Source organism: Falco punctatus, assembly GCF_963210335.1.
Source record: "Falco punctatus genome assembly, chromosome: 11".
NCBI classification, from domain to species: Eukaryota; Metazoa; Chordata; class Aves; order Falconiformes; family Falconidae; genus Falco; species Falco punctatus.
Genome location: NC_137591.1, coordinates 29,986,025 through 30,012,926, shown reverse-complemented (window position 1 = coordinate 30,012,926; position 26,902 = coordinate 29,986,025). Strand labels below are relative to the sequence as shown.

Genomic DNA, 26,902 nt, shown 5'->3' with positions numbered 1-26,902 from the left:
AGCAAATGTTTCCTCTTAACCGCGGTAAAGCTAAGAGAAAGGTTTGAGACTATCCTGGTTAACACACAGAATTCCTAAAGATAGGAGATGCCTGGCTGATCAAAAATACATTTCATATCTTGAATTTTCCTCCCCCTCATTTATATCCTCCAGTTTGGGTTGCAGGAGTAATGCTTTGAAGACTTACTGATAGGGTCCGATAGAAAAATGTCAAAAGAGACAAATATCTAGGGCAGGGAACAAAGCTGTCTAAACATTTAGATTAATTGCCTTAAAAGTTTAATACATCTCTGTACATACCACTTAGCTCCTAGTACTAGGGTGCCCCCTCTTTCTTTGGAAAGACCTGTCCCCTGCAGAAAGGGGTCTGCTATTATTGTATAAATATCAGTGTATAATCTCTAGCTTGCTGCTCATATACTACCTGTATCCTTGGCTCATCATCACTGCAGTCAGAGCTCATCTCCCATTGAGTAGCTTAGAAATGCAAATAGATTTAAAATAATCAGTTAAAGTGCAGTGAATAGGAAGGAGATTACTATAGCTATAAATTCACCTTAGGAGTCCTGGAACGTAATCAAGACTATATGACAACATAAGAGCATGACTGATTTCTAGATCTGTCACCTCCTCTTGCTTACTCATTAGTTCATCCATGTGTGTATGCGCAGAACAGTAAGACTTGACAGGTGAAGCGATTAACACAAGGTAATGACATCCCTGGAGAATTCATGCTTATAATTCCCTGCAATTATCCTACAATAACTAATAACTCCTCTTATTTTTAGTATTTAACATGCTTACAATATGGAGTAAGTGAAGACAGCTGGAGAGATACATGCACTTAAGGCTGGAAAAAATTATAGCGATTCTGCTGAGCAAGCACTCAGCGCCACCAACCTGAGACACTTCAGGGTTACCTCTCTGTCCCAGGATGTTTACCATCTAAAAACAGCCCCAGGCATTAGCAGATGTGCAAGAGGGTTTTTTTGTTAGAGAGACTTAATGTGATATTATTAGAAAGCAAAAGCCCACGAAACATAAAAACAAAGTGACAGCTGCCAAGAGAAACGTGAATGCATCTAGGGAACATCACCTGCATGTTGTTGAACTTCATTTGTGATACTAATCATTAAGCTCAATTGTCTTTCAGTAAGCAATGGCACTACTTCAGATATAGCACACACCCTCCATCAGGTAGCTGAGCTAACAAAGTTTTAGGACAAAATATACATATATAATACATATGGTAGTGTCTAACTTCATTTCAGATCCTGACAGTTAGTAAGGCCTCTTTTTAAAGAGATAAAATTCTCCCCAGTTTTATATTCTTGTATTACCTGATATTATCAGTGCTCTCACAAAGCATTCAAGATGAAAGAACATGTGATCATATGAAAGTAAACAAAGTTAAACTTGCAAAAGTATTTATGCAACACAGCTAAGCTAACAGCATTAAAATTCTGGCATGAAAATATGAATTTTAAAAGTCATGAGCTGTTGCATTTTGTTTCCCTTGAAAACAGGAATAAAAAACCCAATATTGTTTCATTATTAAAAGTGACCTTCCAGACTCCTTGTACCCTTGGTTTCAACAGAAGAGACTGTTGGATAAAAAAAATTGGGGAGTGTGCATTCAATTAATTGTGCACACATACAGAAGCCATGCTAAGTTTGCCTTAGAGACAACTAACTATTGCAGATGATGGATACATTTTGGAGGGGAAAAACACATCTGTTATTTTGTTGGAAAAGTATTTAAGCTTTAGCTGTTTTAGCCATTTTCAATCTTTTTCAAAGTAAGAAAATGTTTTTCTATTACTATTGCCAAGGATTTATTTTTTTGCCACATTGCCACAAGTCAAAAAGAAAACAAAATATATAAACTTAAGAGAAAGGACTTGCAAACACCTTCGTGCAAAAAAACATGCAATAAATTTGAGCTTGAAAGATCAATGTTTTGGCAAGTTCTGAACACATCAAAACAGGATTTCTAATAGAAACTTCTGCAGGTGTTGAACCTCACCTTTTTCTCTTAGAAAAAGTTATTAAAGTGCAAGAAATAGGTATTTGTCAGAATACCTGACTACAACAATATTCTGAATGCTTAAGCACAAACCTATAAACATACAGTTTTCTTTAGATATAAACCCCCTCCAAGAAGCTCAAAAGTCACCACAGCTTGAAGGCAGGAGAAAAAAAACCTCACAAATCTTATGAGTGAAGCAAGCGAAGAGGGTTACGTATGGTTAACTATATGCTCTCAATATATTGTGAAATTATACTAGTACACTAACTCTAAGGCAATATCTGTATTAACTAACAAAGTACCTAGTCTCTCTGCAAGAACTTGCAGTATGTAATAAGTAAAACCTGTTAATAAAATTGTGCAATAAAGTTACCAAGGAATATTACATTCCTTTAAACTTTCAAGCAAAAAAATTGAAACAAGCACTCTGTCATATACAAAAGGAGCTTTTTTATTTTTAAGTTCTTAAATGTTACAGGCTATGGCATACTAAGTGAAACTGCATTTACTCTGCAGTCATCTTTCCTAATTCAAACCTGGTTCTAGTAAAGTAAAAAAAGGTAGTGCTCCTCCCCAAATAAAGACTGTTCATATGACTCAGTTATGTGCCATACATTGTGGAAGTGTTCCAGGGCCTGAAGTGTTCTTCGAGTTCCATTCGTACTTCTTAAATGGTCACCTGTTACAGCATCAAAAGAAACTACACTGAAGTTTGAAGCTCTGATAATGCAGTAAAGTAGAAGAAGGTTATTAATATGGCCACTTAAACCCTTCTTCTCAGCTTACCAAACTAGCACCTCATGCTTTCTTCAGTTTGGATACATCTTCTCAACCAGCTTAAGGCAAGCCTTTTTTTCCCCCCAAATAGTAGCTCCTCTTATTATCCACATAGAAAACTCCCTCCAGAAAAGAATACTTGTCACAAACTCCACCAGCTACAGAGAGGACCTTGGCACTTAGTAGAAAGGAAGCATCAGCTGGCTTAGTTTACTCTATGGGTATAGGTTTGTGACTGAAGACAGATTTTGGTAGCTTTCTAAAACTATCCTACTGACTGGTCTGCATTTTCCATGATTCTACCCACTGGTTTTCATCTTTCTTATCCCAATCAAGTAAAAAGACAGACTGCCATCAGACTTGCTGCTAAGTCCCCATTTCCCTCAAAATAAATGGCAAGACCAGACACTAACCACTATGGCAAGGCAAGAACTGACAGGCCTGCACAGAGGTCTTTGGAGATGTGACAGTCTGCAGAGGAAGTCTTGGAAACAGAGGGAACACATAAGCAGGGACACAGGGAATCTGAAATAAGCCATGTGTCCCAATAGGTTTCAGGATGTTCCCAAGACTGTAGAGGATCTGCAGCCAAAATTAAGTTTCTTTAGCCTTTAAAGAGATTCTATCCATGTACATTATTACTAAAGCCAAGAGGCAGATACAATGAGATGGGAAAGGGTTCCCAGCTGCTTAAAATCAGTGGTGGGCCACTGTGCTATAGTATGTTAAAAACCAGAAGCTACACAATTTCCCTTCCCTTCACCCTTCCCACTCAGCACATGCAAACTAAAGGAGGTGTCAACAGCCCTTCCTTCTGGGAGAGTTGTTCTCAGTTTCAACTGGGAGGGGAGAAACCAAAGTCATCACTGACTTTATGGTACTGCCCCAAACACTCTTACACTTGAATCACCACAGGACTCCTCACAGAAGAGCACCCTGCAAAGTTGTGCATGAACCTCCAGAAGCACTTCTTGCTCAATTCACCTCCTAGACAAAGGCAGCATTACCAGGAAATACCTTAATGGTCCTTCAGGCTGCACTGAATCCTGATGGAAGGTGTTTAATGAATGCTGATTAACAATGGCTAGAGCCTGCATTACTTCTGTAGTGGTCAAGCTTCTGAAATTCTTTGCATAATACTAAAGATTACAAGAAATTTCTTGAATACAAGAAAATAAAAGGAGATATTCTGAAGATCTGAGAGGTGTTTGTAGACTGAGTCACCATAAAGTAACTTGTACCAGCATTCAAAAAAATGAAAGCTAAGATACCTCAATGGTTTTGAGCAAGGCTTGTATCTTTACTGTTTAAGTAAAAATAACAGTAATACCTATTTCTCCTTTTTTTCCAGCCCTGAAGGATCAAACAAATAGTATGCTTCATAGTTAACAGAAGTGGAAGCGTGCCATTTTGTCTTCACCAAGACTTTAAGTATGGAATATCTTGGCTCATTTTCCTTTGACATTATCATAATAGTATCAGATATAATAAACGGTGTTTTCATCACTTTTCACAGGACATTATGCCTAGACTAGAAGGTCTTATACTCTACAAATGCAGCTTTACCTTTGACTCAGTTTTCCCCTGTAGTTAGTCCCTTTCCATTACCATTGTTGGTTCTAGTCAGAAGGCCATGGATATCTGTTGGTGGACAGACTTCAAACAACTTGCTTTGGGATGATTCTGTAACCAGACTTTCAACCTATTCTGGACAAGCATTCTTACACCCTTTGCCTTCACATGGTTCAAGTTTGACCTTACAGTCACACTGTTGGGTCTTATTTTCTTCACATCCTTTATCAGAAACCATGACCTCCAAGAAAGCTTGTCCTACCTGTGTCCACAATCATTTTTCTAGGTTTCTGGATTATTTCTGGTATTATGTTTTAAAATTTTTAACGTCAGGCAATGTATAAGTCCCAAATGATAAAAGACTGTATACATGATTATGGAACCCTCTTGCATTCCTTGAGACATTCATAGAGAAAAAGGAAAGAGCAAATGTATTCTTCTATGGCACAGAATTAGTCATGGCATTTGATACACCAGAAGAAAAAAATTTGAGAGTGACAATTTCCCTCCTTCCCCATCTTTCAGTTTTCTCATCACAGAAAAAAAAATATGGTTTCAAGAAGCTGATGTAATTTTACAGCAAGGAATCTCTACCTTCCCACATGCTTCACCAGTGTGAGACAGAACGGCAAGTGATTAAAAGTTGAAGCTGTCATATGTAAAGGGAGTAATTCTCCTTAAAACCCACATGTCCTCTGCCTGAGATTTCCCCAAACACGCCTTGCCTTTCTCTTTGCAGAGGTAATGCCTGGCTAACACATCACTTAAATGAACTGGTAGAAAGCAGCAGAAAGCACCTCACCCACTGAAACACAAAGAAAGTTACCTCTCGTTTGTTTCTCCTGGCAACTTTGAGAAATTCCATAAGGATCTGCAATTGGGCAGCATGGGACTCCTGTAAAACAGTAAATAAGGAAGTGTAACTCTTCCATACGCATTAAGAGAAAACCATTAGTTTTATCTACAGAAATCCAACTTAGCACAGAAACAGCTTTCACTTAGAGGTGAGGAAGAGAAAATAGCTTAAGGCAGTTTTAAGAATGGTAGTTTTACTTTGCCTCACAGGTTTTAAGGTGTTATTTGACTCACAACAAGTTTTTACATGAAGGCAGAAATTGTAACACCTCTTGTTTGTGCATTACTGAAGACTAGTAAGTTGAGCTGTGTTTCAGTTTTTTTGGCTGCTGCATCTGAAATTGGTTTTGGAATACAGGTTCCTCACAGACCCACCTTTACTCTGGAGAATCATTAGCATCCACTTCATGATTAACAGACTAAATCATTAAGTATTTTATATAAAAACACCTCCCTTCAAAATTAACATTTGTGTTAAGCAATTTCTGAAGATTTCTCCAGAGTGGAAGAAAACAATAAAGCCACTGATGGAATTAAAACATCCCTTTCCAATCTTTCTGTAACAGGTCATTTTCCTTAACCATTGGCTTAATATTTTCACCCAAATTGGCCACAAACTTGACAGGACAAGATAAGAGAAGCACAGGAGAAAAGAAATAAAACCTATATTCCAGCATTAATATAGCCGTAATCCTATTCCAGCATTCCAAGACTTATTTTCACAACCTACCAAAATATTTATTGTTAAAGGACTGTGAACATACACTCAAAAAGAATGAAGACTTAGAAGCACACAGAATCAATAAAAGGAAGATGGGACAGGACAAGTAAAGAGATTAGGATGCAAGACTACTGCTTTTCTGAGGTTATTTTCTTCTTCCCCACCCCGTGACAATAACAAAAGTGAAGCAAGTAAAACTAGAAAAGTGGTTTTAAATTGTTAGTGTCAGATGTGTTTCTGGTTTTTAAGGCTTAATATCCTTAAGAGATATTTCTGCTCAGAAGCATCCATACTTCCATACTCAGTCCTGTGCTGCCTTTGTTTCAGATTTGACACAAGAATGCTTAAGAAAAAACAAAAGAGGTTTTACTCTGAAGTCAAAAACCATACTCCCACCATAACTTCATTGAACCACAATTAAAAAATGTTATTTACAAGACCCACGCAATAACATAACAGAAAATTTTTGCTAGTAGTCAGTAAACATTTTTGGGTTATTTTCCTTCTGCAAGAACCACAAGTTGTGTAAATATTGACTCTGCAAGAGTAAGGTAAGCCATTCCCAAATATGACTTTTCATCACCCGTTTTAAAGCTTCATTAAAATCCACCCTTCTACCTGAATTTCACCAGGCCAGATTTTGTAATCCAGTTTAGTTTAGAAGGTACTGGCTCTCCTAACTAGAAAACAGTCACTTGAGAACAACAGCATGGAAGGGCCAGATACATGAGAACTATCCTAAACCAACTACATTTCAGTTAAGACTTAGGAACAGCTCGCTTCATATTGTATAAATCCTCAAACCAGGCTCATAAACAAGACATCTGAGCTTTTCTTTCAAACATTAAATACTAAAAAGTCTTCAGAGATGGCACTCATTCAGATTCCATCAATTGTGGCAGATACTAAAAGGTGTTATCTTTTTCACATGTTCATAGAGTTTATTCCTTAACCTATATTTTGGACTTCTTCATGCTTATTACCAAGAAATATCTGATATTTACTTGTGCAACAGTCAATTAGCAAGCATTTTCATATGCACTTCCCTGTTCTGCTAGCCATTTCTCTTATCCTTTTCCATTTTCCCCTGCTTGTTTATATAACCCTGTCATGTCAGCAGCAACACTAAGCACGTTACGGGCATTGCAGTTGAAATGTTACTTTGCTACAAAGGTTAGCGAGATGGTCAACTTTTCAACACCAAAATGCAAGAGAAAATTCTGACTAATTTGGAAACAGAACCTTACTTTAAGAAAATCAAACCCTGAAAAGAGAAAAACTAGACAATGGTGTTCATTTAAATAAGACAAGAGAAACTTCTTACTGCTTCCAACTGCTTCTTCTTTTGCACCAGCAGCTCCAGCATGAGGTTGACGTTAGCCAAGTCAAGATTGTCTTGATCAGTTCCCAAAAAATCTTGAATTATCTGCCACCTATGGCCATTCTAGAAAGAACAAGAGATGTTGGAGAGACAGTGAGTTCAAGCCACCCAGGGCTATATCTAGCAACAGATACTAAAAAGAACACTACAATAACTTCATCCCTTCACAAAATTTCAAAACAATTTTCAGGAATCAAAATTCTCAATTCTACCACATGTATAGGATATAGCTCTTCTGTCTGCTGTGTAACTGCTTATCTTATTTGGGAGATATTTGTGCTTCATGACAGCGCAGCTGCTGCTGCTAGGAAGAGATTATTTCACAGCCACAATTTTATCTGATTTGTGCCCTAGTTTCTGAGATGTTTCTATGGGGAGAAAGAAGAAAAATGTTTATATAAGCTTAGTTGGATTACATCTATCTGAAATACTGTTAAGTGGCAATACCTTTTAATTTTTTTAGCTAAGTAACAGGTAAGCCCTCATGCTAAATTCAAATGGAAGAAGGTAGTATCAACTTATCTTTTCTGCTTTCACCTCCCACACTACTTCTCTTAAGAGTATTTTCACAGGAAATGTGAGAGCTGGGAAGAAGATGGAGCTCAGCAGGTTGATCTCATTTAACCTGTTAGAGCTGAGGACTCCTCAAGGAGCCAGCATACTACTGTGCTGCCCATTCTTCCCTACAGGCTGCTTGGTCTTCTTGTCAGTAGAAAAGTATCTTTTAGTACAGTAAAACCCAAATAATAGGTTAATGCTAATACAGCCTTACATCAAAAGGCCTGAGGAGCCAACAGGAACAGCTCAAATGTCTTTCCCTTCTAAGAAACAAAGCTGGATTAAAAAATCCTGTTCTATAAAAGCTATGACACTAGATTAAGACATTTAAATTTGCAAGTAGTAAAAATACCATCCAGTCTAAACCAGACATTTTCTCAGAAATTGCAGCCTATTTGTATCTACTCAGTTAAGAAAAATAAAATATAACAACATCCATATGCAACAGTTTACACAACTCAACAGAACCTCTGGAAGCCACACAGGTAAAGAAAAAAAGAAAAAATCAATCTGGAACAACCAGAAGAAAATGTAATTTATAAGCAAGTCAAGATTTGAGACAAACTAACATATTAATGTACTACTGCTCCACTACTTGAAAAATTTCAAAGATGCCTTAAAGTAATTTCTTCATAGCACAAACCCATGACCAAGAAATGGTGCATTTGCTACAGCATGTCTTGAATTACTTCTCTTAATAGCAGAAGTAATACAAGCAGAGAATAAGCACATTAAGGAGCTGGTACAACAGCAAGGTTTCCCTTTTTAGAGATGTCTGTATTTTTTATTTACTGCCAAGAGGTAGACAACATCGTTTTGGGCACGAAGTCATGGTAGATTTCCATGTACTGGCAGTTATCCAGAACAGATGCATCTACAGGCATGGCTTTTAAAAGGTGCACTATGAGAGAGTAGAATCAATTTCCAACAAGTTACTGAACATACCTTCAGGTCAATTGTGCGCATTTTAAACCAGATATGGTTTATGCATATTTTATATTAAATATGCTGTATTCTATAATGAATATAAAAAACTTACTGTAACTGTAAGCAAGCCAATGAATTCTTAAAGCACCTAAACCATACAGCTGCTGAAAACATTGGTTTCTGCAACACAGACCCTAAATTAATAACACTTCAATGGAGGGGGGTTAACTGACAAAACAAGGGCTCTGTAATTGTTAATATTACTTTGTAATGCTATCTGTGAATTACAGAAGTCAAGGAAGCCAGACATAGCAGGACAAATATGCAAGTTTCCTGGTTCATGTCATATATTCTTTTTGATCTTAATGTACAAGAGCATCCACTACTGCTGTACAGGGGTTTTCATGAACTGAGAACACAGACCACACTCTGATTCTATGACATGAAGCAAGTCTAGAAGATACCCAGGCAGTTTTATCTGGGATCAGAGCCAGAACACCAGGACTCTGAAAACATCCTTCTCCCTCTTGTGGTTGGTATTTGCCTTCCTCCAATTTCCCTGTAGAACACAGCTTCTCGCACACGATCAGACAAGTGCGTGGCACTACTAGTCATCCATTACTCTCATTGTAGCTGTAATTTCGAACACTGAATGAAAATGATTACCTTTAAACAAGTGTTCTTCCATGGATAGTTTCCCAGGTTATATTCAATACACCATATGACACCTCGCTATGCCAGCGGAGCTTGCCTCTACACATATAATGCTGGCAGGAAGACCGTGAGTTAACAAGGTTGGGGGATCTAGTCCCACTGCCACTGATATTGCTATTATTCCCTCATGAAGCAAGCTAAAGCATCAGCTCAACAGTGTAATTTCTTTTAAGTAAGCCACGTAATGACACAATTGCTGTACAAAATCATAAAATAAATATAAAGTAAGAAAGTTGGAACATACGGTGCTACTCACTGAATGGTCCAGTTTGAGTCTTTTCTCCTCAGATCTTTGCTTCTGTTTAAGAATAAGTTCATTGACTAAAAAAATATAAGTAATTAGGATGTCAGAGAAGGGATGGATTTAGAGTTAACACCACCAGTACAAAACTCCTCCTCTATATTTTTACTTTAGTTTAGTTCCACAGTAGGTTTATCAATAATTAAAACAGTAGAACATGCCTCTGCTTTTGTCCTCACAGATTTATTCCTCAGTTTATTTTTGTAAAGTATATAAATATTATCTTAAAATCATCAACTCATACAAAGCCTACACGTTCCCCAAATTGCTTCAGTTCCTTTTGCTAAGCACCCATGGTTCTTTGACAAAGTTTTTCAACTGCAAGACAGAAGCATATCACAGAAGAGTATGCAGGAGATAAAACATTAACTGGTTTATCACAGGCTGAGAACAAGTACAGCTGAACAGAACTTTTTCCTTTAACCGCTATGTGCCTTTTTAAAGATATATTTTTGCTACAGTTTTATTTCACACCAATTTAGTGAATGGTGCAAAGAGAAAGATAACTTCAACCCTTCCCACACACACACAAGCTCTTCCACCTCCAACACAGCCCTCAAAGCCCTGAACAGGCACATGGAAGCAATGTTCTCCAGCCTAACATATACTTCCAGATCTGCCTCAGCACCATCTTTGGCACAACATGTCTGGATCTAAATCAGGATGCTCATTTCCTAAGCATTCCTTGGCAGGTGTGGCTTTTGATCTATTTACTATTAAATGGGTGGTATCCCAGCACATGCAATCAAGATTTGATTTAGTTTTGATATTCCACATTGCAATGTGCTTCCTTTGATGTTTTCTTCCCATAACTAAGTTTTAAGTTCTATTTCCAGTTAGGAATATTTCCTTCTTCTGTTTACAAAGCAAACAATTAGGATTGCATATAGGTATGTGCATGAATATTTTCTCTCCAATTTACCCATACATACATCACATGGACCTTACTACAGTAGCCAAAACAGCACAATATGCAATTTGCGCCCCCCCCCCCCCCCACCAGTGCCCGTGCTTTGTAAACAGGGCATGTGCTCAATAAGACAGACACGAGTGCAAAAAAACACAAAAGTAAATAGAGATTCAGATCTCTAGCCATCAGAAAAACATCTTCATTTTGCCTTTCTTAGCATGTAAACAGCAAGTCAGTGTCACTACTTCAACTCAGCATACAGAACTACTAGAGGTAGTGGAGTATTAACAGTTTACACCACTAACCACTCTTTTTAATATATATAAAACCCACAGTTGACCACAGGGCTGATGTTTGGATTTTGTTTTCAATATCCATAAGATAGCTGTTTATAGAACGAATTTATAAGTGCCTGACTCCTTTAAAAACTAAGATGTTTCTCATGCAAACAAGCCTAGAGCTCACCTAAGAAGTTGGGATAGAGATGATCTATGTTGTCCACAACATAGTTGCATTTGGGACATCTGTTGTTGTCCTCCAAGCTCTGGTGAATACATTTATAGCTGTTTAAAAATGTAAAAAACAAGAAACAAAAACAAGTGAGCAAACATGAAGGAACAGAACATAAGCAAGTAAGTAAGTAAAATCAACCTTTTATAACAGGTACTCTGCTTTGCTAGCTAGCAGCTGCATTGCCAAGATCCTACAGTGGAGTCAAAATGTTCCAACATTAACTCAGAGCATGCTACAGCAGAAAGACAGCAAAGTTTCTTGGCAAGGATTACAAGAGGTATTTAAGTACTTCACTCTTACTTCCCTGAGGATTGTGGCGACACTGGATACTTCAGCCATGCTTCCCTCTCAAATTCATGCCCCTCTTCTACAGGTACAGCTAACAGACTGCATTATCCAGAAGCAACTCTTCTAGATTAGCCAAATACTTAGCAAGTGACATTAAAAGCTATTACACATTTTGGGAAATTGAGCAGAGGAAACACCTTCATCAACTTCTCACATTTCCCCCCCCACTCTCTGGCTGTTATATTCTCACCAGAGACTTCAGAGGTGCTCTCTGTTGAGCTGTTAGCTATCAGAGGGACAGAGTAACTACAAAATGCACTATAGTACCAGATTTAAGCATCATATCAAGAACCTAGCTTGATGTCAACTGCTGGTAAAGACATGTGACAATGTTGCTCTGCTCTTTCTAAATAAAGATATTTGAATGCTTCTCATCTTGGACTTCTAAAAAAAAGTTAGAGATCACAGGGATGAAGTGTTACTATAGAAAGCACAAAATCAGCTGTTATCTTACCTGTTGCAGGTCAAAGCATTTCTGAAAGCCAACCGAATCTGCTGCTTGAGGAAGTGGTTTACACTACTAAAATACTACTTCTTGTAAAAGCTAGGTCGTTTATTTCTAGTTAATGGACACTATGAGAATTTAACACACTTGACATTAAAACGTCATGGTTCCACACCTGCCCCTGGAGGGTGTGGTTTTGTTTTGTTTTTTTAACTTCTCCACAAAACATTCACTCCTCATGACAGCCAGAGATAACACTGAAAAATAAGTGGACCCTGGGTAAACTCAATACAACAGAAACAAGTCTGAAGCATACTCCTCAATTTTTGAGAGGGAATTGCAACAGACAATGTGCAAGCCACTTCAAATTGTATATGGTCTTGCACAAAGGCAAGGAGGACCTCCCAACACCAACAGTCAGTCCCAGGACCTCTATAAAAGGTGGGACCAATACAGGTAAGTTGACAAACTGTTCTGATGCTACCAGAAGTTTATGATCATTTTATTTCTTTACAGGGGAAATACGGTAGCACAACATCTTTTGTTTTAAATACTAAGACTACTTTTCTTTAACCAGACTGGTACTCATCTTTTAAAATCTTATTTCAACCTCTTTCTTCAATGCAGGGATAGAAGACAAAGTAACAAGAACTCTGAGGGAAAGGGATTCACAGCAATGTCAGTCCACACATGCTGTAAGAGATGGACATTTTGCACAATACAAAAAAAAAAAAAATAATCTTACCAGAAGCTGTGTCCACATTTCGTCATGTAGGCTTCTTCAATCATATCAAAACAGATGGGGCTGAAAACAAAACAAAGCCAAAAATCACAAAGCTGTCTTTTTATGTTAAAAAAAAAGGAAGGAAAGTATTATTAACTCAAAGCAGCCACCTAATCACCCTTAGGGAATATTTTCTATTTGTAAAATGAAAGAGGACACACAAGTACAACAGCAACTGGGTAGTATAGAGATCAAAAGGGGCAATCAACAGCTTTTCGAACTCAGAATGATACTGCAGTTTGCTACAATTAGCAATCAGGTAAGTGTTCAGTCTTGAAGCTTTCAAGAGTTGCAAACCCCCAAAAGCCTTCAACAAGCAAGGTTGCAGAAGAACCTTCTAACCATCTGTACTAGCTCTCAAAATGTAAAAAAACTGGTTTTGACATGAACAGACATAAGGTGTTTATAAATAACACCAAAATTAGTTTTTTCTTCCTTTTCTCAGCCAATAGCTATCTATAACTTTAAAAAAGGATGCAAAGAGGCAGAGCAGAAAAATAGTTATAATGTCATGCAAACAAGAACTAATAAGTAGGAGAAGGTGCCAACAAGGGAGGTGTGCCTGCAGAGCACTGCCAGGCAGCAGGCAGGGCTGAGGCTGCTAGAGAGCACAATAAGGTACAGTGCAACCAGAAGATAGAACAAACAGTCAAGCATGGCGTTAAAGTCAAAGGAGAAGATGGGAAAGGTAGAATATGGGTCTATTCATAAGGAAGACAGAGGAATGAATGGAAACAAGAGCTTTAGTTTTTTCCAAGACTATTTAGTGACCAAAGCACAGCCAGTCCTCCAGGAGGGATCACCAAAAACCAAGCAGGGAGCTGAAGAGCAGAAGGATGTACAAGCAAGCAGTGCTCTACAGGAACCCAAGTACGACAAGAGACAGGAATTCAGTGAGATGGGTAGTGGAAGAAATCAGTCTCATCAAGTGGCTATGACATTTGAAGGAAACAAACACAAATGGAAGTAGACAAGAGCTGTGCCTTACTTCCAGTGATTCCTATGGCTACTGTCCCCAGTAGCTGGTAAGATATTCCGTCACATACATGCTCATCTTCAGGTCTTGGCTAGCTATCTAGTGAGACACTGTGGACAGCAACGTCACAATTCTGCACATAACACACGTACCTGCTGTGTCACAAGCTTCACCTTGCTTTCAAGCCCTTACAGACATCCAAATGCTCTCCTCACACTCCCGCATGTCCACACCAGTCTCAGTTCAGGAAGGTTTTCAGCAGCATTTGTTTTCTTCAGAAACAACTTCCTCCTACCTTCTGCCAACAAGGCAGCTCCCACAGAATGAGCCGTTAATAAACTGTTAACTTTTGAAAAGCAGGAGTCTTTTTGAATCCAAGATCAAAAACCCAGATCAGACTGAAGCAAGCAATGCTTGGCAGGGGAGGGGAGCACCTTAATTTCTCCCCTTGTTAGCACTCCACAGAAGTCACTCCCCCTTTCTGTCATCCATTGTAGAAGATACTAAAACTTGTTACCCCATTAGGCATTTAAAAATAGGGATGAAAAATGCTCTTAAATAGTTATTTTTAAGCCCACAGAAGGGAAGCTGTGGCCTCTGCCAATGCAATCCCGCTCTGAATCACCAAACTGAAAACCAGGGATGCCTTGAAAGGTTTGTGCAATCTAACACACAAACCAGGTTGTCTTAAATATTCCACCAAACTGTCTGTATAAACACAATGTATAGGCAAACAAATCAAACTAGAATGTTACTCTGAACCAACTGAGCCACCTCGAATACTTTACATGCACCTGTCGCTCTTCCACCCTGACAGACACTTTTCTGTACTTTTTGTCTTGAGTAGCACCAACTTCAGAAGTTCCAGTCTGTGTTTCCGAGTTAGAAGTTATTTAGTTCCAAGGCACTGTTTAGTCAGAATAAATTATGACTGAATTTAGCCAAAAAGGGTAGATTAATAGGAGGAGAATTAGGCTTTTTTGTACTCTATTAGCCTGGCATGTTTTAAGAAGTCACACACTTAAGGTTACATGAGCATCCAAGGCTGGTTTCCCAAACTTCCTCTTCTTCACACCAGTTTGATTGGAGAAGTGACAGAGGCAAAATAGTTGAGAAAAAGCTTTCAGAGCCAGCAAAGATGGCCATTCAGTGCCAGGGTCATTGTTAACTGAGCCTGAAGTTTCCATTAAGAACTGTTTCCCCCGAAACGCTAACTGATTTACAAGTGGAAACAAGATTGATGTTTTTTAATATTTGCTGAAGCCAAGCTGGCTGTAACACATGGAAGTTGCTATGCACCGGTTGTTTTAAGTTAATCTAACACACAGGGAAGGCTAAGAAAGTAGTGGAGCGATGGGGACTTGAGACACACTACAGCTTGCAGTATACACCAAAACTGAGAAGAGGTATGGTGAAATCAAGGCTTCTCTGCATGAGATAGTTCTTAACTCTATTTGTTTTAAACAGCAGAGCCAAGTACAAAGGATGCAAATTACTTCAGCAAGCCAAAAATGTCACTGCCTTATTTACTAACAGTTTTTTTTTTATCCAACACTGCAAAGACCTACCATTCTTTCTCTATGCAGTAGACCTCAAACATTTTTAAAATAATTTTAATCAAGTTCATGCCTCTAAGTTTTGCCAGCTGTTGAGAAGTGCCTTGAAAAGAGCACTACTGTCACACTGCTGCTGCCCAAACACCTGGCTGAAGTGGTCGCTATAGAATTAAAACACACTTGAGATTTCCTTCTGCTCCACAGCAAACAAGACCTATTACAGTTTCTCCCTCCTATTCTGCTCCTCCTTGGTCTAAACATAGAGCAGGACTTGCTGCAGGCTCTGTCCTTCACGTGGAAGGTGGCCAGGCTGAAGATCACTACCATTAGTATCTACTGAATATGAAGCTCCAACAAAACAGATCATAAAACCATCATTACACATGGTACATAAACAGCTCCCTGTGGTTTTAGCTTGTGACCTCCAGGGTCAGTTTGCAGTAGTCTTTAAAGGGGTTTGCCAGATCACAAACACATGAATAACTACACCAGCCCATGCCTAGCATTAACAGGTAACCACCTGAGGTAAGAACTGTTTTAAACACCCATGAACCTGCAAGTCCACCTTCAAACATGGCACACAGTCCTACCCATACATAAGTTTGTTGTGTGTACCCCTGCAGGTCAGTATGCAACATCCCCTTTTCCATATGTTCTTACCTATGGCAGAGCTCAGAAACAACTACTGGTATGAAGCAGCCACGTCCAGGGACCCAAGCAGATAGTAACTGATTTAAAAGACATTTAGTCAACCACTATTTGGGAGTAATGTCAGGGAAATTACATTACTGGACAGGCGAAAATTCTCTGATCAGAGGATTCCCTTTCAGATCTTCTCAGGCAAGTGGAAAGAGGCCTGGCTATAGGAACAGCAAACTACCTTTAATTCTATACCCTGCAGTAAGAGAAACAAAGTTTCCCCTTTTACCACGAAGTTGTCCAGTAAGTCAGGCCTATTTGCCTTCCTGACTAGAGTTACACATTTCCAGTCAGAAGCTGATACATACCACACTTGCAAGCTTGTGAGCCTACACTTGCTAAACATTTCACAACCCAGACTAGCAATGTATGCCAATGTTTACGTTAAACCTAGGCCTCATATTGCTGAGACAGCACTTTCAGAAGACAGGCAGGGAGGTTGCACACATTAACACTATTTACAGGCTTTCCACTTGTACCTTGAAGTTTGAAACTCACCCAAACTTCTTTATGCTTTCCCACTTTCAGTCGGGTACAGACTGAATCTACCACTGAGTCCGCAGCTGTGGCTAACATCCACTCACAGCCCATGTTCAGAAAAATTATCAAATGTTCCCTGCAGCTGACAGCATCTTGAAAGTGTCCTTACAGGGAAAAAAAGAACAACCCAGCATATGGTAAACTTCTGCTTCTCACACCAAGATATCCAAAGCTTGTTTAAATCAATTATTTAAGGCTGCACATTCACACACACCTGTCTTCTTGGACATTGCTCAAAATTCCAGAGCTGCCCAGTTGAGTTTGTTTCTGCACTGTATAACTGTATTGCTAACTAAAAAAAAAAATAATAATACTACTATTAACTTGAAGCTAGTGTTAATACATAACAATCAGCCCCTACAGCCCACAACAATACACAGCAGTGAAGAACTCTGGTAAGTTAACTAACTATAATCATTGTCTGCTCTTATAAGTGTCTGACCTGCACTTCCAAATGCCCAATGTAGCTCTCATAAATACCAGGAAAAGGGGGACAGGACATTTTCCCCAATTACCTCAGTTGATTTTTTCCCCCCTCTCACTTTTTCAGCCAGCAGCACTCCTCAATGAGGAGTGAACAGCTAATTCATGTTCTCCTTGAAGCATGCACAGTACTTACCTGCGGGGGGGCGGGGGAAGAGAGATACAAGAAACTCAGCTTTTTGAACCATCTCTAAATACTACAACTGGCCTACAAACTTGTTATGGGTGTTATTTTCCCTTTAAACACCTTCATTTCTACAACAGACAGCAAAACAAGAAGTGACAGCTGACTAGAAAGGGATGGGGAACAATGGTTGTAGACCACTACTGCCAGAGTATAACTGTGAAGGGAACAGAGGGACATGGACATTTGCAATTGCATTATCCCCTCTGATCAGAAAACCCACGAGCAACAGCAATGCACCCCTCTCCCACACCAAATGCCCTTAGATCCACCTAACATGGCCTAGAGCCTTCAGCCAGAGCAGGCCAGCTGATTACAGCTGTTCTCTCATCTTATATCTGTTACTGAACAAACCAATACTTTCAGTAATAAGCAGTAATTTTTTATTATCACTTACTACTAGTAAGAAGTACTTACTGTTTTTTCTGCCACTAACTTGTTCGCAGCTTCAGGTTCTCACTTTGGTAGCAAGGATGTTTGCTACCTACTCTGCTAGACAGTTTACAAAGCTGTAAAATCAAGTCTGCATATTTTTGAGACAATTCCTGTCCCGTGGAGACATCAGACATCTAACCCTCACCTGTAAGTCAGAGCTGTCAATGTCGTCTGGGAAGCTGTGGCCCATTTCTCTTCCTTTTTTTTTTTTTAAAAAAAACACACCCTGTTTCTTTCCAACACATGACTTCCCCACAACTCAAGCTTCTTTCCAGTATCTCTTCACTGTTTGCCTCTCAGATGTGAACACTTATCCCTACTTTCTGTTCTCACATTTTAGTACATCCAACCAGCTATAAAAGTCAAACCTATTCCTTATGTCAGGAGGTTTGAAACCCGTTAGTAATGGGCTCTCTTTGAAACTGCAAATCACCAACAGTTCTCCAGCCACCACACATTGCAGCAGGCCTTGGTCTACCAAGTCTGCTGAAAGAGTATTTCCAGCTACGAGCTGCAGTTTTGGCTGAACATTATAAGGACAGCATCTGAACGGCCTCAAAAAAAGAAAAAACCTTTATCCCATCATCACAGAAGTTTCCCGCTCATCTGGTTTTAGGTGCCAGACCAACACAAACCTTCTTGCTGTTTGAAACTAACCAACCTTTCCCAGCAACAGCGGCAAAGCTGCGCCAGCTTCACTGGATCTGTCAACCACCACGGGACTCCCTGGATCCCCAGCCGGAGGGGCACCAGCTCCTGCACTGGCTCCTCGTCCTGGGCTCGGCGAGGGGCTCGGCAGGGGCCGTGTCCCCCAGCACTGGCCCGGCCCCGCCGGCGCCACAGGGCCCAGGTAACAGGCACGGACTGGCCGTGTCACCGGGCTGCGTGAGGGCAGCCCGCACGCCGCGGGTCCTGGCCGCAACGCTGGGCTGCTGGAGCGCACCCGGGGGGGAACCTGCCAGGAACAGCCCGATTCGGCTTAAGAACAGCGAGGGTGAAAGCAGCGCCGCTGCACAGGGCCCAGAGGCGGCCCCAGCCCCGCAGCGGGGGAGCCCCCGGCGCCATGACCCCGCCAGGGCGAGCTGAGGTGAGGTGCGAACGCTCCGCTCCCCGCGGGGAGCCCTGAGGGGCCGCTGCCGGCTGCTCCGGCCTCCCGCCGCTATCACCCACCCCCTGGGCTTCCCTCCGGCATGGCGGCGCCCCGGCTTCCCTCAGCGGGGTAGCGGGTGCCGCTATCGCGATATATCGCGCTCACCAGACAAAGTCGTTGCTCTTGTCCTCGTAGGAGTTGATGAGCCCGTTGCAGAGCGGGGTGAGCAGCGGCCTCTTCCTGCTGCTGCCGCCGCCCGCACCGCCACCTCCCGCGGAGGAGCCGCCGCCACCGCCGGGCCGCGCCGCCGCCGCCAGCCGGGCCAGCCCCGCGCCCGAGCCCGACACGGCGGCCGCCACCAGCACAGGCCGCGCCGCCGCGCCGCCCGAGGAGGACGAGCCCGGCGCCATGGCCGCCGAAGAGGAGGAGGAGGAGGAGGAAGAGGAGGAGGCCGGGGTGGCGGCGGGCGGCGCGGCGGGGTGCGGCGGCAGGCGGCTGCCCGACATGCCGAGGCCGAGCCGGGGCGGGCGGAGCGGGGCCGACGGCGGAGCGGCCTCAGCGCATCCCCGCGCGCGGCACCGCGGGAACAATAAAGTTCGTTCAAAGAAAAAAAAAAAAAAAAAAAAAGCGAGAGAGAGAAGGGAGGGGGCAAAAAAAAAAAAACAAACCAAAAACAAAAAAACCCCCAAAAACCAACAAAACACGCCCGCCCGCGCGTCCCCGGCCCGGCGCTTGTTCAAGCTTTATTGACAGGCGGACAGCCCGCCGCGCATGCGCGGCCCGGGGCGGGGCGGTGCTGCCCTCGGGGCGGGGCGGCGGGGTCGGGCCCGGCCTCCCCGGCCGCGGCGGGCCCTGGGCTCCCCGGCGGCCCCGCACGGCTCCTGCGGGCGGGCGTCCCGCCGTGCCGCCGAACTCAGGCCAGCGGCCGGCCGCGCCGGGGGGACCGCGGGCCAGGAGCCCGCCCCGCTGCCCGCCGCTCCTGCCCGCCCCGGTGCAGGCTGCCCCCCGACAGAGACGTCGCTCCCTCAGGGACCCTCTCCCTCAGCGCACAGAAGTCCCTCGGCGGCGCCGGACTGCGCCGTGCCTCACAGGCCGCTCCCGCCGGCGGCTGTCACCTGGGCCGTGCACCCCGAGGAGCTGCCCTGTGCCTGCACGGCTCACCCCGGGTACCGAATGCTGTCCAGCTCCGCGGAAAGGCCTCCAGTAGTGAGTTAACGGCTTTCGCCGGGCTTCAGCCAGCTCCCTTCGCTGCCTGGGCGGGCAGGGATCCCAGTGACATGGCCCACGGCGCGTCCCTGCTTCCTTACAGTAGCCCGTGATTTTACAGAAGCCAGGGCAGACTGCTTTCTGCATTAATTAATGAATAAAGTTCATTTATGACTTAAATAAACGAATGAATAAATGCATACAGTTCATTTATTCATTAAGTTAATGAATGAAGTGTTAACGAACAATGCCTCAGAGATGTTTTGGGTGTGAGGGAAAGCGTCATCCCAAGACCCTGACTTCTGCAAGCCAAACAGAAGGGCTTATGGACCACGGCACTTGGCAAGGCCAGAAGTACTGCACAGAGATACCTGTTCCCCGTAATTTCTCTTCCAGCAACCCACAGAAACGTATTGCCTGCTTTGCATTGAGTAACTGTATTGTCTACAGTCCGCTTTACCTGTCTAGGGTTAAAGAGGCAGCTGGCGAAACACTAGGGCATTCCCTGAGGATGGTAATCCTAAACCCAGGTATGGGAAAACGCCCAGAGAGATCAGCTCTGTGGCACTCCTCCCAGGGAAGACAGCAGAGTGAGCTTTCAGTGGGCTGTAAAACCAGTATGAGAGCTGGTAAAACTGGTCTGAGAGAAAAAAAGGTGGCTTCAGGTAGGCAGTGTTGGTCAGGAGACCTCTCTGGCATGCAGCAGGGTGGCAGGGACAGAGGATCACAAGAGGATCACAGGTGTCCCAAAGAGAGCACAGGGAAACGCTGCTCCTGATTCACTCTGGAGATGCTGCTGCACATGGAGAGCTGTGGAGTGCCCCTCTTGACATCTCCTCTCAACTTCTGCTTGAATGCCGTTGGGTATTTGCCTCTGTGTATTTACCCCTAATGTTGGGGGGGAAAAAAACAACAAACCAAGACAAAACAAAACCCAAACTGTCTCTCTGAGGAATGTTAGTGTGTAAACGTGGATCTGTGCAAGACAGAAAATACAAAGGCAGCTTCTTTTTGAGATCCAGGTCAGTAGTCTTACCTTTACAAGTTGACATCTGCCATTATAGTCACTCTCATGATTTAACTCTGTTGCTGTTATTAAAAAGTTTCCTTCTTAGAGTTTTTGAAGTTCTTTTTAGTGGTTTGGTTTGGGTTTTGGTGGGTTTTTTTTAGCTGTTGTCTCCCCCTGCTTTCTATAAATAGCCTTCTGACTGGCAGGTCTCCATAAAGACCCTGAAACATATCAATTCCCCCTGTTTTCAGTGGGAGCAAAAAAGAACTGTCTAAATTTGAACCTGTCTGTTTGGGTCTGTGTGCATCATATTTCCTATTGCTAAGAGAAAGCAAAGTCTCATTTCCTTGTCTTTCAGAGGGACCAAAAGCTTTATGGATGAGTGTCTGCAGTGCAGTAGTATTGGCAATAGGACATCTAGATGCTTCACATGTACTGAAATACTGGCTGATCCTTGAAAAGTCTTGCCATTCCTGACTGTGCTTCAGGGAGGAAAAAATGACACACATAAATGCTGTTAAAGATCAAATATGTGCCCACTTATGGCCTTCACAACAACACCTATGCCCACAGGCCTGGCAGCAAGTGTGGCATCCAGCACTTTCAGCACCAAAGGACCAAATCCCTAATACCTGAGCTTCAGGATATAATTCTGAGCTCTTGGAGGCCCTCTAAGCAAAGACCTTCTCTTCACTGCCCTGATGCATACTGAACAGCCTCAGGCTTCTGGAGATATTTTTTTCCTGGGGTTACCTTGCATTACCAGTTCCAAGATCAATGTTTGCAGCCTGAGGGAAGATTAGATGCTACTTCCTCGAGATGCCTGTCCATTGTAGTGAGACAAAGGACATGGATAAACTCTCCCAGTTTTAAAGTTCACTGTGGATGGAGCACTGCTGGGTCAGGTATCTTCCAGTCCCTGTTAGCACGAGATGAGGTCTAAGAATTCATTTGATACAGTCCAAGTATCGACAATGCTGTTATTAGATCCTATGGCAGGGGTACCAGAGTGAAACATGATATATCAGCTGTAAGAGTTTTTTTCATAGAACTATAGAATGGTTTGGGTTGGAAGGGACCTTCGAGATCCCCTAGTTCCACCCCGTGCCCTGGGCAGGGACACCTCCCACCAGACCCGGTTGCTCCAAGCCCCGTCCAGCCTGGCCTTGAGCACTTCCAGGGATGGGGCACCCACAGCTGCTCTGGGCAACCTCTGCCAGTGTCCCACCACCCTCACAGTAAAGAATTACTTTCTAATATCTAATCTAAATCTACCCTCTTTCAGTTTAAAACCATTGCCCCTTGTCCTATCACTACAGGCCCTACTAAAAAGCTTGTCCTCATCCTTCTTACAAGCCCCCTTCAAGAATTGGCCCTTTCTCCTCGGCGCCACATCTTCTCCAGGCTGAATAAACCCAATTCTTTCAGCCTGTCTTCAGAGGAGAGGTGCTTCAGCCCTCTGATCATGTCCCTGTGTCTCCTTCAGCCAGCAGCGTGTCAGATGCTTGCACCTTCTTGCGGTTGGGATCCCGCATTGAAGCACAACTCCTGATGGGTTCAGGACAGACTGGGGTTTCTTGGTGTGAGGACATCTGCGCCCTGGTGTAGGTCTTTTTATTTTCAGTAGGTCTTTCTGGGGTCCTGTTTAGGCTCAAATCTGCCCCCAGAAGACTGCTTGTGTTTCCTTGCTTAATCTGGAATTACCTTTGTGTCTCCTCTTAAAGGAGATGTCTATCTGCCTCCAAAGGTGTGTGGAGCACAGCAAGGCAAACACCTCCTGCCCAGCCGGTAAACATGACCCATTCCTGACTGGCCTAACCCTTAGGCTGAAAAAAAATCAGTTACTCTGGGTAAGATGTCTCCAGCTACAGCCCTTAGTGGTTACTTTATACAAAGTATAGGTTTCTGACAGACATACGTTTTGGAAGACTGGCTGTAGTAATCTGCTTTTATTTTTCTCTGTTTTCCAGCCTCTGAAGCCGGTTGATGACTGTGTCCCTAGCAATGAAGTACCAGTTCTGTGCAAAAAGGGATGATGATCTCTACCCATGGCATTAAAGGAAGGAGCAGGTAAGAACTGCCTATAGATGAATGAACCTTAATAGCGATACAGATCCTGCTCTTCTGGGTACATAAATCCTGCTTATTATAAGCCCTGAGTTTGTGACTTTTACGACTGTGGCTCCATTTACCTGCGCAGTTGCAGCTGTGATACCCAGTGGTAGCGCAGTTGCAGCTGTGATACCCAGTGGTAGCACAGTTGCCGAAATCATTAAGGGCACTCTGCATGAATCACCATGCAGCAAGACTGAGACTTCTTCCGCACAGAGCGATGTGTCAGCCAGATGTTTGTGGGAAGTGACAGTCACCTTCCGGGCTCTGTTCCTGACTGCTGATGACTTATGAGGAAAATGACTTCTGTTTCCGTTTCTGAGCCCATTGCTACCACCTAATTTTCACCGGGATCCGTTAGTCTGTTCAGGAACGCAGCAGCCCCTGCTCAGAACAGCCACCCTGGCTTGAGAATTGCTGCTCCAGAGGTCATTAGAGTCCTTTATTAATAATCATTGCATTAACCTCCCAGCTAGCCAGTGACAGAAATGCCATTTCTCCCATTTTATAGCTGAGAAAAATGAAGCGTGGACAGATTCATCACCTGGTTACAGAGTCGATGGGAACTCTTAATGCTCCATAAATCTGAAAATTAGGCTGTCAGCAACTTCTCCTAAAGAAACCTGCAGCAAAGCTATCCAGGGGACCCAGTTCCTAACCATCAGGTACGCTCCCTCCCCAGTTTACTGGGAGAAACCTGGACACTTCTCCCTGAATTTGAATTCCTGCAGTGAGACACAGGTGTGGGGATCTGGAGGGCATGGTCGGGCAGGGAAAGAGAGCTCAACACTCCCTGCCCACAGCAGACACATCTGCTCTGCAGGGCAGCAGTACCCACTTGCTACCTGCACAGGGGAGGGCCTCTGAGGAAAGGGCACAATGCACTTAATGATGGCGTTTTGACAGAGGGGCAGGAGTTAATGGCTCTTGTAGCAACTCAGGTACATGCACAGTCATCACTTGAAACTTGACTGTGAGAAAATATTTGCTTATTAAAATACTCAAACTAACTCAGGCTGCATGGGATATGAGGGCAGCAGGAATTGGGGGGACTGGTTTTGGTTTTTTTAATTTCTTTTCTAGTTCAGTAATGCAGAAGCAAGTAGTGGCAGGAAGGAAGATGCTTAGCGACATCTATTATAGTTAAGATTATACAGAATTATTAAAAAAAAAAGGATTTCTTTCAATGCTTTATAATAACACCTTTGCCACCTGCAGACAGAATTTTATGCACTGGCCTTAGGCTAACTCCAAGTTGGTGTAGAGATTTTGAGCAAAAATGTTGTAACCATTTTCAGAAATGAAGAATCAGCAAAATAAAATATTAACATTTACTGCTATGTTTAAAAAGCTCTGATCCTTTAAAGCAAAAAACAAACAAACAAAAAAGTGTCTGGGAGAAATGTCACCTTTACACTGCAAACTACATCATTCAGGTCTTCTGAAGAGGCATTTGACTTGATAGAACTAAAATGAGGTTTAAATCATTTGGTGATTCTTCTGTAATGAAATACTGTCTCCAAAGTTTCCAGGCGCTACAAAGACCCCAAAAGAAATGCACATGCAACTGCTGTTTCAATGTGTGTGCATTGAAGCAAAGCTACAGAGGAGCTTGACTTCATTTCTGACTTACACAAGCAGAAATACCTGATTCACTGCTCAAAATTATGAAATTTCCTTTAGAAGTGAAAAAGGAAGATACCATCTTGTTATTAAACACCGCACTGTAATGCATGTGCCCGGGGGTAGAGTGAAGGTTCTCTTATGGCACGTCCTTTTGCTCTGAGTCTTTGACCTTGTATTCAAAGAGTGGGCTTTCTAGGAAAATATTAACCAAACCCTCCACTTGGCATAAGCCGAGCTAGAGGTAGTTTCTCTCTCACACGTGCTTGGCCCAGCCTCGGCTTGTGCAAGCCCAGGTCGGTCTCAGGATGCTGCAGCTCTGCCGAAGTTTGCTGTTTCTCATGCACTGCAGTGGCGCGGCGAGGCTGCTCCTTACCCAGCGTAGCTGCTACTGTTGACACCCCCTAAAACCTGGCCAAGCTCAGCCCCTGCTATGGTTCCCACTCTCAGCTAATACACTATGCCTAAATACAGACATGATCAAATTCATTCCTTCTGTAACTGCACTAATCCTTTTAATAAAGATGAATTCGGCATCTCTGTCAAGGGTGATTTCTTTCCCACAAAATATGATTGACACTGAAGTAGTTTATGTGCCCTTATAGTATGGACAGGTCTATTTAGTGGCTTGCAATTGTTTTTTGGAGCGTTAACGTGTGCTGCTCTCTCCTGTGAACTTCCCCCGTTATGTTACAGACAGCAAAAGTCATCTGTCTTCAGTGTTGCCACCTGCTAGGATTTACTGCATGGCTTGTGAGCGCTGATATTTTCTTGTAGCCCCGGCTGCCTAGATTTGGTGTTTCCCTGAGCCACGTTGCTCTGCAGTATTTTTAGGGAAGTGCGTACCTGGTCTTTGCGGTTATAGGGGCAGACTGGAAAAAGTGAGCTGTAAGATTCAGGAAGTGAAACACATATAGAGAAATCTATTTCAAATTTCAGTATTTTCAAGCCTATTGAATGACTGTATTAAGGTTGACCAGCCTGTTGCAGAATGGCTGTGTGATCACGGCCATGACTCCCTTAAAGATCTTTGTGAAACAAAGTTAGTGTAAGTTAGCTGAAGCAGGCCTTGCAGCTGTGCTGAGGCATGCTGATAAGGAAGCTGAGAAAAACACTGACCTTGTGCCTAATGTTGTAAATAACTTTGAGGAATTCGCATAGACAAGAGAGAAAAAAATATATGTAGCTAGCTATCCGCAGAAACCGCAAGTAGGAGGACGTATGAAAATGTAACCCTTTAGAGCTTAGCCAATTAGCAGATGATTTGTAGGCATAAAATTAACTGGAACTGTATATAAGACATAATCGCGCCGTAATAAATTGAAGCTTGCTTTATCACTCACACTGAGTCGGCCGCTTGCTTCCCCTCGCTCGTCGCACCAGCCTGAATATTTTCCAGTCCGCTTTCATTCATTGGGGTTGGTGCAGATCAGTGGGTTTTGAAAAAATTGCCCTTCTAGGGAAGGCAGCTACCAACAAGGGCATTTCAAGGTGTGATCCACTGAACTACTGACGGTTTGCAGCCTGGGAAATTTCACACTGTCCTGTTGCTTCTGCCAAGGATGAACTCTGCCTGCACAGGTGAGCTTCTCCCTCTAGCCCACGTGCTATTCTTCATTGCCCAAATCAAACCCGTGCTGGGCACAAGGAAATATCTGGTGCGTCTCCTCCTTCAAGTAGGAAGGAAAATGATGTCTCTGCTGGTTATCTGGTGAGAAAAATTATCCTAAGGCCTTTGCAGTTGGCAATAAAAGTTGCTGTCTGAACCGACCTGAAGATGCCTGTGAGCTGACAGGTATGCACCACTCCTGCCCTCAGCTCGCTGCTCTGCTCTCCTGCATCACCTCTGCCACCTGCAGCCCAGGATGACCCACCACGATGCTGTCTTGTCACTCACAGGCCAGAAACAATACGGGTTTGTTATGATTAAAACCCCCAAAGTTCTGCCTGCTCTCATCCCTCCCTGCGCACGTGACCAGGGAATTGCGCTGTGATGCCCAGGCTGAATGCCAGGGACTACGCACAAAACTCAGCACCTCACCACCCTTGGCCCTCACCCACTGACCTACTCCTGACACCCTAACCCAGCCAGGTCTCCTTTTCACTTTTACTACCCCCATACATTTCTTTACCCCCAGGTCCAGCCCTGCAGTC

The 26,902-nt window shown here is 42.9% G+C and overlaps 1 protein-coding gene and 1 long non-coding RNA gene across 4 annotated transcripts in view; one reads left to right on the top strand and one right to left on the bottom strand.

The window, feature by feature from the left end:
• COP1 (COP1 E3 ubiquitin ligase) overlaps nt 1-19,309 on the bottom strand; it is a 127,656-nt gene extending 108,347 nt beyond the window's left edge. For 2 of the 3 annotated variants that reach the window (XR_013931275.1, XM_080407518.1), the window contains exons 1-6: nt 18,964-19,309; nt 12,797-12,856; nt 11,211-11,308; nt 9,779-9,855; nt 7,279-7,398; nt 5,205-5,273 (exon numbers count right to left, since the gene is read on the bottom strand). Coding sequence is in view for 2 of the 3 variants with exons in the window: in XM_080407518.1 (XP_080263644.1) it covers nt 5,205-5,273; nt 7,279-7,398; nt 9,779-9,855; nt 11,211-11,308; nt 12,797-12,856; nt 18,964-19,304 (765 nt within the window). In the remaining variant the exon portion in view is untranslated. The remainder of the gene's footprint in view (nt 1-5,204; nt 5,274-7,278; nt 7,399-9,778; nt 9,856-11,210; nt 11,309-12,796; nt 12,857-18,963) is intronic. The other variant, XM_080407519.1, reaches the window with a different exon arrangement.
• A 564-nt stretch (nt 19,310-19,873) lies between these two features.
• LOC308071704 lies at nt 19,874-26,123 on the top strand. Its single transcript, XR_013931278.1, has 3 exons — nt 19,874-20,004; nt 22,984-23,141; nt 23,637-26,123. It is a non-coding gene; the product is annotated as an uncharacterized lncRNA (long non-coding RNA).
• The last annotated feature ends 779 nt before the right edge of the window (nt 26,124-26,902 follow it).